Source organism: Dasypus novemcinctus, chromosome 20, assembly GCF_030445035.2.
Source record: "Dasypus novemcinctus isolate mDasNov1 chromosome 20, mDasNov1.1.hap2, whole genome shotgun sequence".
NCBI classification, from domain to species: domain Eukaryota; kingdom Metazoa; phylum Chordata; class Mammalia; order Cingulata; family Dasypodidae; genus Dasypus; species Dasypus novemcinctus.
This window is the reverse complement of record NC_080692.1, coordinates 45339948-45358096: the sequence shown is the minus strand read 5'-3', so window position 1 is coordinate 45358096 and position 18149 is coordinate 45339948. Positions and strand designations below refer to the sequence as shown.

Sequence of the window (18149 nt, the reverse complement as noted above, 5' to 3'; positions counted from 1 at the left end):
ATCAAATAAAGCTTATATTCTCTTGATGTGGGTATTATAAAGAATACATGCCTTTATTTTGGTTTGACATTTTTGTGGGTTATTGAATGCCTAACCAGAATCTCTTTGGGATATCAGAAATACCCAGAGCTATACAGAAGTCAGGAATTCAAATAGCATTGTAGAAGAGAACACATATATCCAAATACTAAAGCATCTATCTCCTCTCTATACTAAGTAGGATTTAGTATAACTTGAATACAATTTCATTTCTTATGTATATACCTACAATTTCCCTTGACAGAATAATTTATTAATGAGAAAGAAGACACAATCACCTCTTCTCTCAATCACAACTAAATAAAACCCTTCAGAAGTAGGAGTTCTGCAATCTTTTTTTTTTTTTTTTTTGGTGTTTACGAATTTCATTTTCCTGCTTATTCTAACATGTATATGGCAAGAATTTTAGAGGCTGATCATATAACATCAAGAACTCAGCATTCTGAGAGCCCATTCATTGTAAGGACAAGTTGAGTTTCTAATTTTCTCCTTTATTTTTATAGGGCTCTCTTTTTTACATACTTTAGTCCTACTTATTAGAACAACAAATATCCTGTATTCTGACGTTTTATTCCAGAGTTGTCTCATTTTCACAATTTTCTCTGTTTTGCATATTATATAGGTGCTCGTTAGTATTTCTATGTATGCATTTCTCTTTATAAACCAACTTTTCATCTTTCAAAACCTAATTATAGATGAGAAATTTTCAAAAATTATGCATAGAAAACCCAAGTCACTGACAGAGAAGGTGATACCTGCTTGTATTTGCCCTTTTTAGAGATAAAAGAAGAGGGCTTGGTCATTTGCTCTTTTCTCTGTGTGGACATTTTCTCTGAGAGCACATGAAATAAAATGGCTTTAACCATTCGCTGGAAAGGAAGGTTTCATAAGACATCACTTTACAGTATCCTTTATTTCTAGACACATCATGTTTGAATGTTACACATACACATTTAAAGATCTCAAACAAGAAACTCATTATTTGATTCTCCCTAGGAAGATTATATGGTGCCTGCTTTTCCAGTGCTTGGGTCAGAAGTTAGTTAACTCAACTTATGTGTGTCTTAGTTATGTGCATCTATTACATTTTTAGGTATACTTATTCTACTTTCAAAATATTCTCTGTTTCCTAACCATTTTGCTTTTTATAATATCATACCATCATTTCAACCTCCCAAATTATAAACATGTTTATCTTTGACTCTTTCCTGCTTATTTCCAGGTTTCTTTATCCTGCCACTTCTTCCTTCAAATTGTCTCTGGGATTTGATGGTTCCTTCATCTCATGCTACAGTTTGGTTGGAAGGATTTTATATCTTCCCATATGTGGCATGGTAACAGTTTCTTATTCAGTAGAGATCATCACTTTCTCCTCTACGTAAATCCTTCTCAACTACATTGCCAAACTATTCTTCCTAACATGATACTTTAATAAAATCACCCACTGTGGAATCTGCAGTAGTTCTACATGTATGCCTGCCAGGTCAAATGTAAACTCTTCAGCTGGCCTTCAATAAATCATTTTTTCCTTCTCAAAATCATTCCTGAGTCCTGGCCTTTCTATAAGCAAACAATTAAACCTGTCTCGACTTCTACAACATCATGACCCTTCATGAAGTGTTCCTCCTGCATTAGTCTGTCTTCTTGTTCATTGTACTCCTTTTCTTTGGGTTAAGCCAATTCCTTCCCTGTAGTGTATATGTGTGTGTGTGTGTGTGTGTCTGCGAATGTACTATAAAATATTCTGGATGGTACCTTTGGGAATGATCTATATCTTTTCCTCTCTACTTTTCCATTTTCTACCTCTTTCTTCTATGCTTAGGCCAAAAGGCCATCTCTAAAAAATGTTTAATGTTACGTCATTGGCTCAGTATGAATTTATCAAACTGAAATAGTAGGGCCTGGGTATATGGTGACATGTCCCCAGCCTTCATGGTGTAGAAAGAAAATCAAATAAGTAATCCCAAAACAGAATGCTAAGTGCTATGATAAGGAATGCCCTACTTTTCTTTGATTTCCGATGTGTACTCTTCTCTAAACTCCTTCTGCATGTGTAATTTGCTATAATATAATTTAGTACTTATATGATTGTTATGATTCTAATTGTTCCTTGTGTATTTAAATGCCTCTCAAGTTTAACTGTAAACTCTTTGAGGAGTGAGAACCATCCTTATTTTTTTAGATCTTTGGCATCTCCTGCAGGGTCTGAATCAGTTGAGGTAGGGAGAATAACTTAATGATGACCAGCATGGATTTTAGAGTTAGATGATCTTGAGTTCCCCAATTTGCCATTTCTTATTATTACTTTGGGTAGATTACCCACAGAACTTTAATTTCTTCATCTGTTAAAAAGGAATAATAGTCCTCTTGGAGTTATTCTGAGAATTATAAGATAGCATCCATAAACCTTTTGTAAGAGTGCCTAGTGGGAACTGCAGAAGTGATAGCTGTATTTTTACTGAAACATTAGTGAATTTAAATAGATTTTGTGTATTGGGTCTGCAATATGCCTAAGAGTTTAGAGATATTTATAAAAGTCTTCAAAGAACTACAAAAATAAAGTAACAACATCTAAATATAAATTACTGGTATGAACTGGGTGAAGGTATGTTAGCAGAGAACCATATGTTTTACAAAATATATGCCTTTTGTCTCAGTGATTGTGAGAGCTAAATGTTGGCCCTTATATGCCCACTAAAAGGAGGCTCAGGAAATTCTACTTTCTAGTACAATTAAATAATATGACTAGTTGGAAAATTTTGTAAGACTGTGTGACTGCTTAAAGCCTTATTATTTTTAAAATGAGGACAGAGGCTTGCATTCCTTATATCTGAAATCACTGCCTAATGCCTCAATTCATGCTTAAAGTCTAATTTCAAAGAAAGTGTACTACATTTGCTATAAGCATAGTGCTCTATTGGAAGTTGTAATATAGAAAAACAGACCTTTAGCCTTTATTAAACAGGAGTATGGAATTAGTTTGATGATATAACAAAGTAGACTGGCTTTGGGCTCTGAAACTAGTCCAATCTAGGGACATGACAAACTACCCAAACTCTGTGCAACTTGCCGTTGGAGCACAGAGGAGTGAAGCTAGCAGACATGGATAGATGCTGAATCTATCCTTACACACATTACAGTTGTTGTTGTTTGCATTTACAATTTAAAGGTACATAAGGGTTTATATACCAGAGAATTATGGTGGTGGTAGTATTCTCATGAAGAGAGAAAAATCTTGATGTGTATATTTCACAAACAAATAAATATTGAAGAAAAGTAGAATATGGCATAAAAGTAATTGGAGTCATGCACTTATTTTTTCAGTCTTTGACTTTAATAATTTTATTTCTTTAATGAGGAGTAATTGAACTTTCTTTCTGTGGTCATTTTTCTGAGCAATCACTTTGTAGAGAACCATGAAACTGAAATTTGAATATGAGTATGCAACAGAGTTGAAAGCACACTGATGTTTTATGACATTTTGTGAGCTACTTTTTCCTAAAAAAAAATTGGTATTAAGTTATCATTAAAAGTTAAAAAAAAACTTGTAATTCTTCTTTTAAAAAGGTATCACTTCGGATACAATTTAATTCAGTAGAAAGAACTCTGAACTACGTGTACATATGCCTTTCCTTTTTTAGCGAGGAAATATGGGGAATTGGTCTCTTGCTAATACCTTCATCTCCACTTTCCTTGTAAAGGGCATAGGTTATTCCTTTTTGTGTGCTCTGTGGTTGCTTCATCTTTAAATGCTAATATGATGCCTGGAGCACACTTATTTTAACAAACACTCATGCAGCTCTTGTCATAGTTACCATAGTAGGAGTTTTCTAACTTGTCACATACATACTAACTCATGAAATCTTCTGACTCATATATAACTCATTATGTCTTAACTTATATATCTTTTAACAATGAGGTAGATATCACTATTCCTGTTTTAAAGATGAAGAAACCAAGGCATAGAAAAATTTAAAAAGTTGTCTTTGGCCTCCCAGCTTATAAATTATGGAGCCAGGATTTGAATGGTAGCTGTTTGCTTCAGATTCACTGAGCTTAACCACATCATCATGTTGCCTTCCAAGTTAGCATTCAATCCATTTTTTTTTTAATATGATTGAAAGAGAAAATTGAGGAAATGACGTATTTATTTTTTAATGTTTATTTTCATGAGTGCTGAATTCTGGAGGTCAATGATACTATCCAATTGCGCATATGAATCAGTATCATTTATTATTCCCATTTTATAGATGAACAAACTGAGATTTTTGAAAATTTAGACAGCTTGTCCAAGGTTAATAAGTGACAGTCTGGATTTGAACCCAAAGAGCCTGACCTCTGAATTTAGTGTACTTCACCACGCTTTATATTGCTTTGCTACTATTTTATATCAAAGAATTGGATTTATTTTGCCTATTACTGTACATTTAGTTGGTCTCCAGTTATAAGCAATGCTAACAAACACTGAGCCTGTTAATTTTCCTGAGTGTCTACTCTATAACACACTATGCTCATTGGTGTGAGGCATAAAAAGAAATCATTTCCCAATTTGCTTATACTCAAGCAAATAATTTACAAACTTTCGGCACACAGATAACAATTTGAGGAATTTATGAAGTTTTATTTCTTCAGATTGATAGAGTGAATAGGTATTTAGTCAAGTTTGCTAACTACATTAAGAATGTTCTGGAAAAGTCTTAGGAAAATGATAGGTACATTATACATAATCTCTGGCTAGCTACAATAAATGGTGTTTTTCTTTATTTCTTGAAACAATCTGCATTGCTAGTGTTAAAAAGAGGTGTTGTGACGTAAATATAAATTTGAAAAATGTGGTCTCATTTTTGTTGGGAAACATCTTATGAGTGGCCTTTGTGCCCTCAGGGAAGAGATCATCAAATGTCTTAAAGTATATTTGCTAGATGTTTAAACACCAGTAAGACACAGGGCACAAATCTGCAGCAGGAAGATAATGAGGCTGTCACAGCACAAAATGTTCTTTGTTTTTACAGGTTCTGTTAGTTAATGTATTAGCAATTCTCTAAATGCCACTTTTGCTTATTAAGTGGTTTTGAGAGCACATGAAAACATATATTTTATTCTTGAATGCAGCATTTCTTAGATTCTTAGCAATTGTGATTCTGGAGTATTTGTAAAAGAACCATTAGATACTTTTACCTATGTAGTGCTAACTTGTAAATGAAGACATTTTTCCAAAATTGTTCTTTCCTACTCGTACCCTACCCTCTTATTTAAAATCAGAAAAAAACTGTCCTTAACTTTCAGTTTCACTCACTGGAATTAAATTAGATGGCAAATATAATAGTCATTTAAAAATAAAGTAAACTAGCACTGTTTTATTTTTATTTTAAATGATATTAAAATATTAATAAATTTAAACAAAATTTTTGATACATTTCTAAAAGCAGTCTATTTCCACAATGCCATTTTGGCATCAATCGCAAATTCTCAAATCTGTATTGTAAGAGACCAGCAAATTTAAGTCTTTCAACATGTGCCAAAATGTTGAAAAAATTAAGTCCATGTCGTTCTCTTCTAACACGTGTGAGTCCTGTTTACCTCTGCTTGTTTGCTGACTCTCCTCTCTCCCCCACTCCTCTCCTTCCTAGAGCGCATTACGTTCTCGCTCATCCTTTAAGTCTGGAGTCCCATCACCTTTATGCAGACTTTCCTTATCACTGCAGCTTTCATCTCCCTCTTTCCTTCTGTAACACTCTTTAACTCTTACAGTATTTGCTATACCAGTGCTTCTCAAACTTTTTCGCATGCTTCGGACTCATCTGGCAGGATTGTTAAATTCCATATTGCTAGACCCCACTCTGAGTTTCTGATTCAGGAAATCTGATCCGAGGGCCCAGAACAATGTACAAAGGATTTCTAAGGTGATGCCATTGATGGTGGTTTGAGGACCATCTTTTAAGAATCAGTTTTATTCTTGTCACCTGTCACTAAGCTATTATCCGTTATTGTTTGGTATAATTACAGTGCGATGGTAAAAGAGAATGCTATTTTATTATTATTGTTTTTAGTTTTTAGTATTTTATCAGTATTTAAATAATGATGTGAGCGTAAATTAGCATTTCCTCTCTCAATGTTTGGCAAATAAATGCAAGCAATTTAGACTTTTATACTGAATATCCCTACCATTGAATAGCAAAGGCATCTTTAAATGTGTAGGCTTTGAAGGAAGAGCAAACAGCTCTCACTTCTTCAATTTACACTGGCCCCAAAATACATTAAAAAAATTTTTTTTCGAAACATGAACTGGAGCCTATGTTTAAAATATAATGGAATTATTTTTATAAAATGGCAGTCTTTTACCTAAACTCCGTGAGTCCTGCCACTATTTAGAATATTAGATTTGCCCAAGAGTAGGTTCTGTCTGCATTAAAGAGGCAATTGAACCTGTAAGGTCCCTTTGGTGTGCTTTTAAAATTAGAACTGGGCAAGACTTAAAATTGTGGTTTTCCATAGATCATATAACAAAATGATACAGGTACATATATGAGTATGTCTGCATGTCCACCTATTTTTTACATTGTGGTTATTGGGTGCTTTTTAGGATTTGGAGTACTAATTTTCAGGGAATTTCAATAATTACATTAAAATGTTGAAATGTATACTCTAAGCATGCCTTAAAAATCAAATTATGATTCTTATGACTATAGCTTGAAACCACTCTAGATGAGGCCCATGCAACCCAAGCCTAACACCTGGTCCTCACAATCCCTTAGGGAGCTTAAAAATAAAAATACATATAGCCTGGTCTATCAATTCCCAGATAGATTTATGAACCGTTCATCTAAAATCTGGGCTCAATTAGAGTACCTTGCCATTGTTTAGGCACTAAGAATTGTCAATATTATTAAACTCAGTATGTTTTACAAATATATTTTCGGTGGCTTTTTCAAAATAGAAAGGTGGCCAGTCATGGTAAGTTCTGTCTCTGGAGATGGGTTGGAACCACCGGACCTAAGTACTTAAGTATTAAGTACTCTTCACATACAAGTTAAGGAAAATTCTCGAATTGGATAGCTTTAACACCAGCCATAATCATAAGTATAACAGATACCTTTAAGTTTTGACTTTTGTTTTGTAGGTCTTGGGAACTGACCATATCCTGTTCCCAGAATACTGAATTTGATCATGTTAATCAAAGAAAGACTCTCAGTGTTCCCTTTTGAGTTTTTAAAGTTTTGGTTTTTCCCTTAGTGTAACCTTCTTGTGTTTACATCCTGTTTTCAAGAAAATTAATACTTGAATATTGAGCTGTTATAACTCACCCTCAAAACTGTAATAGTAGAAATTAACTCTGTCTTCCATTTAAAATTGCCATACGTGGGAAGCGAATGTGACTCAAGTAATAGAGCTTCCACCTACCATTTGGGAGCACCTGAGTTTGATCCCTGGGGCCTCCTGGTGAAAAAGAAGAGAAACCATGCCTACATGGCAAGCCAGTGCCCACGTGGTGAGCCAGCGCCCACGTGAGTACCTGCATGGTTAGCCAGTGCCCGCGTGATGAGTCAGTGTCCTGCACAAGTGAGTCATGCAGCAAGACGATGACTCATTGAAGAGAGACAAGGGGAGAGTCAAGGTGAAGGGCAGCAGAAACCAGGAACTTAGGTGGCGCAATTGACAGGTAACCTCTCTCCCCATCAGAGGTCTCCAGGATTAAATGAGAAAATGAAAAGAGAAGACAACACAGACAGTAAAAACTGCAGGGCAGGAGGAGGGGAAGGGGGGGGGGATAAATAAATAAATCTTTTTTTTTTAATTACCATATGTGTTACCACAAAGTGAGTGCTGAATCAGAGGTCAGTGATTGCCATTAGTAATATACTCTTTTTTTCCCAGTGTGTTTATATTTTTAAAAGCATAATTAAAATATCAATCACTTTCTAAATGTTTATCTTAAGAACAATAAAATTTTAAGTTTTTTACATTTAAATATACATCTTTAAGCTTATCATATCAATGAAAGCATATCAATGAAATGTGCAGTGTGAGCCTTTTTGCAAACAAGAATAACTTATTTTTTTAACCATTTAATTGTATGTGTTGATGAGTTCATCATACAATTCTGGGAGGATCTGCATTTAGATCAGAGCTTCTGAAGCTGGAATCATGGTTCACAGGACTACTTAAGGGATTTCATGGAGGAGTTTCATGAATGGAACTATGGTGGAAGAGAAGTATTTTTCAGGAAGTGAATGTGGCTCTAGCAATTGGGCTCCGCTTACCACATGGGAGGTCTGGTTCGGTTCCTGGTGCCTCCTAAAGATGGGCAAGACTACAAGCTGACACTTCAGTCTTTATAGCTGTAATCAAGGGCTCTATAATCCAAAAGGAATAAGCACTACCAGTGTAGGATAACATGCAGGACATTTATGAAAAATGATCTTAACTAAGAAATTAAAAATAATCAAAAGAGATTTTAAACCCAGTAATCATGTACTTTTTCAAATATTAAATAAAATTTGGCATCTCCCAATTTGCCAGAAGTGATAAGTAGTATAAATCAATTTTAAAACCTTACTTATTATATATATATATATATATATATATATATTTTTTTTTTTTTAAAGGATTTAAGGAATCAGCCAATAATGTAGCTCTTAAAATTTTTTTTGAAGTATTTGTTTTGCTTTGTCCTGGTGATATTCACAAAAAGAGCTCTCACAGCTGCAAGAACAATATGGCCATGTCAAAACTTATTGAGCATCAAAGCACTTTCTCTAGGTCTCCATAGTTTATGTTGCCTCAACAATACTAAAATTAAGAGATTAATGAACTTGCATTAATGATAATCTAATAAATGACTACAAATCTTCTCGACTGGCCTTTTTCTAGGTTCAAAACATTATTTTACTGTAAATGATGTTAGAGAGTCCCATAAATTTTACATGGTTAAAAAGCCATAAACTTCCAAGCACCATTACTCTAATTATTCACTTAGAGATCAAATCTATGTTGGTAGTTTTATTATTTTAATCCTAAGTTTCCTTTTTTTAATAGTATATAATCCAGTGGCTATTTGGATGGACAGAGCTTTTATAAGTCTGGAGCATTGTTGATTTACTTAATTTCAGTGTGTTTGTATCATTTCCTTTTTTGTAGGAGTTGAACCTATTGAGGTGAAACCTCTCATTTCATAATAATTAAATGTATTGTTCACCCATAAGTTGAAATACTTTGATATAGATTTTATGATTAAAAGAGAGGCAGAATCACACTGTGGCAAAGAGTGGGGGATCTGGAGTCTTGACAGGTTGGAGCAGATTTTCTAGTATACCGTTTATTAGGCAGGTGACCTCAGGCATTCATTTCAGTCTTTGTGTCTTAGTTTCTCCAGCTCTATAAGGATGATAATTAGTCTTCCCATCAGGGTTAATTGAGTTAATTCAGGTAAGGTACTTTGAACAGTGCCTAATACAAAGTAAATTTAGCCATTATTCCTAAAAATACAGTTTGGTAGATTGAAGTTTTTTTAAAATTTGTTAAAAATTTATTTCTTTCCCCTTCCCCCCACCCCCCAGTTGTCTGCTCTCTGTGTCCATTCTCCGTGTGTTCTTCTGTGACCACTTCTATCCTTATCAGCAGCACCGGGAATCTGTATTTCTTTTTGTTGCGTCATCTTGTTGTGTCAGCTCTCCATGTGTGCGGCGCCATTCTTGGGCAGACTGGACTTTCTTTCATGCTGGGTGGCTCTCCTTATGGGGTGCACTTCTTGCGCATGGGGCTCCCCTATGAGGGAGACACCCCTGCATGGCACAGCACTCCTTGTGCGCATCAGCGCTACGCATGGGCCAGCTCCACATGGGTCAAGGAGGCCCAGGGTTTGAACCACGACCTCCCATAGGTAGGCGGATGCCCTATCCATTGGGCCAAGTCCAAGATTGAGTCTTAAATGTCATGTTTATAACTTCTCTGTCGGAATTTAATTTCAGTTCATGGAGCTGGAGAAGTAAGCATGATAATGTATTTCCTGAGGCCAGAAGTCAAGGCCTGGAATACCATTTGAACAATACGAGGAGTACACATATAACCTCTTCTTTTTTCAAACAAGTTGTTAATTCTTCTTAATCACCACATTACCTAAATTAAAATTTGAGTTTCCAGTTGTAAGAATATTTTTCTCAAAGCGTTCATAGCAAAATGTTGTCTTTTAGAATGAGTTAACAAGAATGTATTTTTTAAAAGATATTTTAGTGAGGATGGATACATTAGGCTGATCTCTCCCTTTTTCTCTTGGTTACAAAGGTGATGAAGGACTCAAGGTTAAGTAAAGCTTGTTCAAAAATGACAAAGGAAGTTTATCAGCCTAATTCTGGAAGGTTAGAACCCTCTTTTATCAATAAACTTTACAAGTTCCACATCACAGTTGTGGGAGCTAGTCTGCAGAATACTGAAGCTTATCCATAGAGTTCTCAAAATTGGCCTTTAAATAGGCATTGCTGGGCTGGACCACTTAAGCCTTTGTTGTAGTAAACATTCTGTGGATCTCCATCCATAGCAAAGTGAAGGGAAGCATGCAGTCCTTCCTCCAGATACTGGTAAATGCCATCCCAGGGAAGAAAACCTGAAAGGGCATCCTTGACTGGAGACTCCATGGTGAATAACCACGCTAATGAAGGATGGAGTCCTACACTGAACCACAGTTAACTACTTAAAGCTGTTAAAAGGATTAAGAGGCCCAGAGACTGTTAGAAAACAAGTTTGTTTGTTTGTTTGTTTTTTCCAGGAGACTTAAAGGTTTTTTGTGTTTTTTTTGCATTAAAAAAATTTTTTTTGATGTTACATTGAAAAAATATGAGGTCCCCATATACACAAAACCCAACTGATGAACGCAAAGCCTTTACCTATAGAGGTCCTGCTCTAATTCTAGCCAGGGCGGGCCTCCTCTGTGGAGGAGAGTTGCTCACAGGAATGGGGTGCACAGAAGGCTGATGCCGGTGAAGTTGCAGGGAGGAGGGCATTTGAGGATGGCCTCAGTCAGTGTGGCCCCTGCAGCCACGGTGCTTGCACTCGATGATCTGCTCACCTCCTGATTGCTTTTGGAAAATGAGCAGATGCAATCTGTTCCAAAGGTGGTGTACCAAGTCGGGATACAGTGCAGGCAGCCCAGGTTCTCACAACCCGCTCCTTCCATTTTGCAACCAGAGTTTTATCTGTATAGACTTCTCATATACAGTGTTGGTAGAACTCTCTGCTCATAGCTTTCCTCTCATAAAAGAAGTCAAAGATGTAGCACGTTTCTGATGGTGGATCCCAAAGGTGGGCCACAGAGCCTCCACTTCCTCTTCCCTTCCTGAGGTTTAGATTCAGCTTCTCACATCTTCTATCTAATTCATCCAGAGTTGGCTCAATCATATCCCAGTCATGCAGAACTTTTCAGCTTCTTTAAAAAAGAAAAAAAAGATTTATTTACCTCCTACCCCTACCCGCTCGTTGTCTGCTCTCTGTGTCCATTTGTTGTGTGTTCTTCTGTGTCTGCTTGTCTTCTCTTTAGGCGGCACTGAGAACCGATTCTGGGACCTTCTGGAGTGGGAGAGAGGTGCTTATTCTCTTGTGCCACTTCAGCTCCCTGGTCTGCTGCGACTCTTATTGTCTCTCCTCTGTGTCTTTTTTTGTTGCGTCATCTTGCTGTGCCAGCTCTCCACTCGGGCCAGCTTGCCATGCAGGCCAGCATTCCTGCACAGGCTAGCACTCCCACACAGGCTAGCACTCCTGAGTGGACCAGCATGCCATGTGGGCCAGCACTCCCCTCCAGCCAGTCTGCTGCGTGGGCCAGCACTCCCCTCCAGCCAGTCTGCTGCGTGGGCCAGCTTGCCTTCACCAGGAGGCCCAGGAATCAAACCCTGTAAGTCTCATATGGTAGATGGGAGACCAGTGGCTTGAGCCACATCTGCTTTCCTTTTCAGCTTCTTTTGACTTTCAGCTCTTTCATCCACAAGATTAATTGGTAAAGATTCTGTAACTGTGGGGAGGTCCCTTTTCCTCTGTGGTCCTTGGTTTCCTCATCAGAACCTGTGTCTCTTTTGACTGCTGCTTCTCTATTGACCGCTTCCACCTTTTCTTTGTTTTATTAATGTATTTAAGTAGGTATTTATTTTTAAAGTTTGCAACCATGCCATAATTCCAAATTAAAATAAAAAAATAAGGACTTAACATTTAAAAAATGATCTTCTTCATGTTCCAAGATGAAAGTAGAACGTGTGTTTCTATTTTACAAAGTCTCATATAGGGGATAAGTGGGTAAAGAAGACTAAACACCCATCCAGGCTTAACAGGAGGTTGGACTGACACTGAGAGCATTCCTGAACGGATGCACTTGAAGTAAATATACACATCTCTTCAAAATAATTATTTTAACATTAAAAAGAGAAAAAGAATCAAGTATTCATTCCACCAACTTTGCCAGGCTTGGCCACCCAGTAAGTTACATTCACACTCATGTACTTAGAAGGTTATTGCACAGCTCTTTAACTAACCAAAGTGAAATAGTGGTGATATTTCTGCTTGAAATAGCAGTAATGTTTAATTAATTTATTTTTGTAATGTTACAGTAGCTGAGTTTAGAATACTCATGAAATATGCTAAACTCTAAAATATTACCTTCCTCTTTTCAAGGTGTAGAAAACTAAAAGCATGCAAAATGGGATATTATATTATTTTGAAATTTTTCTGATATTTTAATAGATATGCTAATGGTATACAATGTGAGTACCAATCCCTCTAGTGATGGTATACAATAGAAAGATGTGGGTAATTTTCAATTATGGCAAGTGAAAGTCAGCTGATGAATATCACGGAGTGAATACAAACTAGAAATGTTCAACGTGAAGTTAAAATTGGTGCATTTCTGCTTTGGGCCCTTAAGGAAATGAGAAGAAAAATCTTCCATGGAAAGTAAATACAGAGGCTTTGCTATATTCTATGTTGCATGTGAAATGGAGATACTGTTTATTATGGGCATTCACAAAACAATTCTGCTAGTTTACATAATGAGTTTGTGATTGCTCTTTTTCAAGGTCCATGTGTGGGTATTGTGTGTATGTGTGTTGGCTTGTGTTTGTTTGTGGGTTTTAAATAAATAAATCCAAAAGTATACCTTCATGTAGGCTGTAGGGGCTTGTAATTAGTATGCTATGCATATTGATTTCTAAATTCAAGTACATTATAAACTAAGATTTGCCTATAGAATTATTGTCTGTAGAAGATTGAGTCATTTCTTTTGTAAGATAATGGAAGCCATTTTGGATTTAAAATTATAAATTAAAAGATTCTGTTAGTGCACATTTTTTACTTTGGCTTTCCCCACATGACTCAGCCAACCCAACAAACTGATGTTTGCACCACAGCTAATGTCCTTCTACTGACTAATATCCATAAACAAAAAAGCATATTAACATATGATGTTTGTGTTGACATCTCTATTTTTAAATGTTTTTTAAAATTGAAATGACAGTTCTTTTTATCAAGTACTTTTAGGGTGTCTTTAATCTAGTCAAAAATGTAGCATTGGCCTTAAAAGCAGATATAAAATCAATGTGATTTGTCACTTTCCTGGGGTCAGCCGATACTATTAACATCTCTTAAAGAAGTGGAGGTGAAATGTATAGATCCAAATATAGTCTGTTATCTGCAATATTAAATATTCACACACATATTTTTGGAAAATTGTAATGCTGCAGAATTAAAGAAATAGGGTGAGAATGACTTCCTCAAAGATCTTAGGATATGGACTTATGTGGAAGGAGAGTTCTATTTTGTAGAAAGGTAAAGGATTGTGGAAGTAAAAGATTACAAAATGAAAACATGTAGGTTAGAATTAATCCTTCTTTATTATTGCAATATCACTCCCCTAGAAAATGTCAGAAAAATAATCATGTCTCTTATACAAAATATACCTGAAATATTGTACAGAATGCAAAAGTTGAACAAGAAATTCTGGGGGAAATAATGGCATTAGGAACACTAAAAATATGAAAATATGTTTATTTTTATTTTTATTTTTTTAAAAGATTTATTTATTTATTTATTTCTCTCCTCCCCCCCCCCCCACCCCCAGTTGTCTGTTCTCTGTGTCTATTTGCTGCGTCATCTTTGTCCGCTTCTGTTGTTGTGAGCAGCACGGGAATCTGTGTTTCGTTTTGTTGTGTCATCTTGCTGTGTCAGCTCTCCATGTGTGCGGTGCCTTCCTGGGCAGGCTGCACTTTCTTTCGCGCTGGGCGGCTCTCCATACAGGGTGCACCCCTTGCGTGTGGGGCTCCCCTATGCAGGGGACACCCCTGCATGGCAGGGCACTCCTTGCGTGCATCAGCACTGCGCATGGGCCAGCTCCACACGGATCAAGGAGGCCCGGGGTTTGAACCACGGACCTCCCACGTGGTAGATGGACGCCCTAACCACTGGACCAAGTCCGCCGCCCAATATGTTTAAATATTAATTATTTTCACACACCCATAGTAATAAAAAGGGCAAATACTGCAAGAGACTTTATTTTACAGGGAAAGTGAGGCTTAAAGTTCAATATAACGAAGTATAAATGACAGAAGCAACATGTCAGATAGTAAATGGAATTGGAAATATCTTCATAAGTAGGGGTGAACTTACCATATCCCTATCTGGTGTCAAAATAATGTGTGTGGCTGATACTTTCTTAAAATCATGTGAGGAGTGTGGAGAACTAAAACGCATCCTACTTTAATTAGGTACTATGAAAAAAGAGGTAGACACTTAAAATGAAAATTAAAGTCATAAATTTAAAATATTTACCATAGATTACTATAACATTTAATGTTCAAAGGAAAATTGAGTCTTTCAAACAAAAGTAGACAAATACACAAATCTAATCAATATTGACTTTTGCTATATACTGCCATTTGTACTCAGTTTAAGGTGAAGAATTCCTATATTTTGATTTCTCCTATGAATTGATCTTTGGCTCACTCTAGTGCTAGTCCGTCAAGTTCATGTATTCATTTCTGAAATTAACATATTCCTTTTGATATTGCAGAATGGTATTTCACATTTTTATTTACTGTTTCAGTAGAACAACATTGCACACAACCAACTGAAAAAAAAGTTCTTGAATGTTAAACAAACATGACTTCTTTGCTTCTCTTCCAGGAAGTTGATGGCAATAAAGTTATGTCTTCATTTGCCCCACACAACTCATCTACCTCACCTCACAAAGCGGAAGAAGGTGGGCGGCAGAGTGGCGAGGCTTTGCCTGGCGCAGCCCTGGGAACTCCTGAAAGGCGCAAAGGCAGCTTGGCCGATGTCGTCGACACCTTGAAGCAGAGGAAAATGGAAGAGCTCATCAAAAACGAGCCAGAAGGTAAAAGCTGCGAGAAAAGACAGCACTGCTGCCTTCTCCTGACTTTAGTTCTGTTTTCTAACTTATAATCTTAGAATTAAACTGGACAAAATGGAACCCTGATGCTATGAAGATTTATAGAACTCTTTTCCGAAGCACTTAAACATATCTATCCAATTTTTAAAGGCATTAACTTACATTATGATATCTTAAATTGAGTGAAAGTTAAACATGTAACAATAGAATGTGGCCACAGATCCCATAATAGATAGCCAGATGATAATTTCTGCAGTCTGATGGGTTCCTCTCCAATGATTAACACAACCCCACCCCCAAGGGCTATTTTATAATTTTGTTACATTTTGTGATGTTTATTTATTAATGCGTTTTTCCTACTTCAGTAGTTATGTCTAATTTTTTTTTAATATTCCAAAGTTAATATAGTTATTCATATTGTGTATTTCAAATTTGGTGATTCTGTAACATTTTTGGATATACTAAAGTTCCTATTTGCCCAACTTTCAGGATGTATTTCTTTTAAGATTCCATCCTTTAAATCTCTTTGTTATTGATACTATCCCCCAGATGGTATGCATAGGGACTAATTTCAAAATTAAAGAAACAAACAAGCAAAAATCTCATAAAACCTGTAGTAACTATTTGAGGACAATTTATGCATAATTGACAGCCATACTGGCTGTTACAGATGCATATGAACCTCTGTTCAAAATGATGTCCACCTAAACACGGATGCCTCCTGCTTCAGAGTCTCGCAGAAATTAAAACAAAACAAAAACAGTGTGACTACATATAGGTCCCCAGGAGATAGATTGTACAGAATTTCTGTTAGGCTGATGGTAACAGATTGAAAATGGATGATGGTAATGTAGGGTGCCCTCTATTGGAATTTGGCTGGTGTTTAAGTTTAATTCTTAATTAAATTGAGGTTATGTATATTGGGGAGGATGATCACAGAGGTTAAGTGCCATTTTCATCACACCATATCCAGAGTATGTGCGCTCTATGTGGTTTATGACTGTTTTGTTGACGTGATCATCTGGCTGAAGTAGTTTTTGTCAGTTTCCTCCACTGTAAAGTTATTCTTCCACATCCTTCTTTCCATACTGGACTGTTTGAAAGGCTGTTGCCATGTACCCCTTCCTTATGGGTGGAGTATCATTATAGTTCATTGTGAATTCTAATTCTTCTGCACAGGAGATTTGTCTCTTCTCCCCAGTTTGGTAATTTACCCAATCATTTATTTATATGAATTCTTATTTTCCTATAATCCAATACTACTTTTTTTTTTTTTACTCAAATTTTTCCTTCTTTGGTTATTAGAAGCCTTTCAGGTGACTTCTGTGTCACTTTGACATAATGTCATCTTAGTGTGTATGTGTGTGTGCACGTATGTGTGCGTGTGTGCATGTGTGTGTGTCTTGATACTTATTTTCTGGCACTATAAGATGCAGGCTCATCATGTTTATTTCCTACCCCAGTCCTAGAATCAGCAATTTCTACAGGAAGCCCTGGGTTCTTTTATTGGAGAATTGTATCAAAAACCAAGAGCTGGGTGCTAGGCATGTTTACTGCTTTGCTGCTATTGAAGTGTTGTTTCTTTAGGACCACTCAGCTGACAATTAATAAATATATGTGGGCCACATGTTGAAGCAAGATGGTGGGCAATGCCTGTGAGGGTTCAGCCTTCCTTTCCTCTTAAGGCTTCTTGGGCCCAGCTTCTTTTCATCTCAGCTGTAGTCTGGAGGGCTCATTTCTTTCCAGGCTCAGCTGCTTTGTTCTCTTCACAAGGTCACAAGGTCAGCTGTAGACTATCAAGCTCATCTCTCTTCCCAGGGCCTCTGCCATGTCAGTGCAGCTATCTCTCTTCCTCTGTGTTCTTCTCCGTGTATCTCCTTCTTTTTTTTCATTGAAAGTCTGTTTATATAGCCCACCAAGGGGGCAGGGAGTCTAAGTGAGTAGCACTAATGAATCAAAGCTGTAAGTATGATTTAATAAAGTCAAAGTGAAATCTCTGAATTTAATACAATCAAAGGGGTATCATGCCCAGAAGAACAGACCAGTTTACAAACATAATCAATATCTCTTTTTGGAATTCATAAATAATATCAAACTGCCGCATCTAGCTTAACAAATTTTTGCTTCTATGATTCATGCTTTTGGTGCTTTTTTTTTTATGGATCACCAAATCCATAATCTTCCTATGGGTTATTTTGTAGAGTTGTATAGTTTTACATTTTTAACAGAGTGAAAGACAGTTTTATTTCTTCCTTCCAAGTTTGTATGCCTTTTATTACATTTTCTTGTCTTATTGCACTAGCTAAGACTTCCAGTAATCAATGTCGATTAGAAGTAGTGACCGTACATCCTTATCTTGTTCCCAATTTCAGATGGGAAGTGTGTATTCATTCCCCATTAATTATGATGTTGGCTGTAGGTTTTTTGTAGGTGTTCTTTATAAATTTGAGGAAAGTCCCCTCTTTTCCTAGTTTGCAGAGAGGTTTTTTGTTGTTGTTTTTTTAATGTGAATAAGTGTTGGATTTTGTCAAATACTTTTTCTGAATCAATTGATATGATCATATGATTTGATTTCTGTAGCTTTTTGATTAATTTTTGAATGATTGACTAGCATTGCATACCTGGAATAAATATCACTTGGTAATGTTATACAATTATTTTTATACAATGTTGGGTTTTGATTTGCTAGTACTTTGTTGAGAATTTTTGCCTCTATGTTCATGAGAGATAT

At 36.3% G+C, this 18149-nt stretch overlaps 1 protein-coding gene across 7 annotated transcripts in view; it reads left to right on the top strand.

The window, feature by feature from the left end:
* Positions 1-18149, top strand: part of SOX5 (SRY-box transcription factor 5) — a 474102-nt gene that overhangs the window by 164897 nt on the left and 291056 nt on the right. For all 7 annotated transcript variants that reach the window (XM_058282906.2, XM_058282908.1, XM_058282904.1 and 4 more), the window contains one exon: positions 15193-15403. In XM_058282906.2, coding sequence (XP_058138889.1) covers positions 15193-15403 — 211 coding nt within the window. The remainder of the gene's footprint in view (positions 1-15192; positions 15404-18149) is intronic.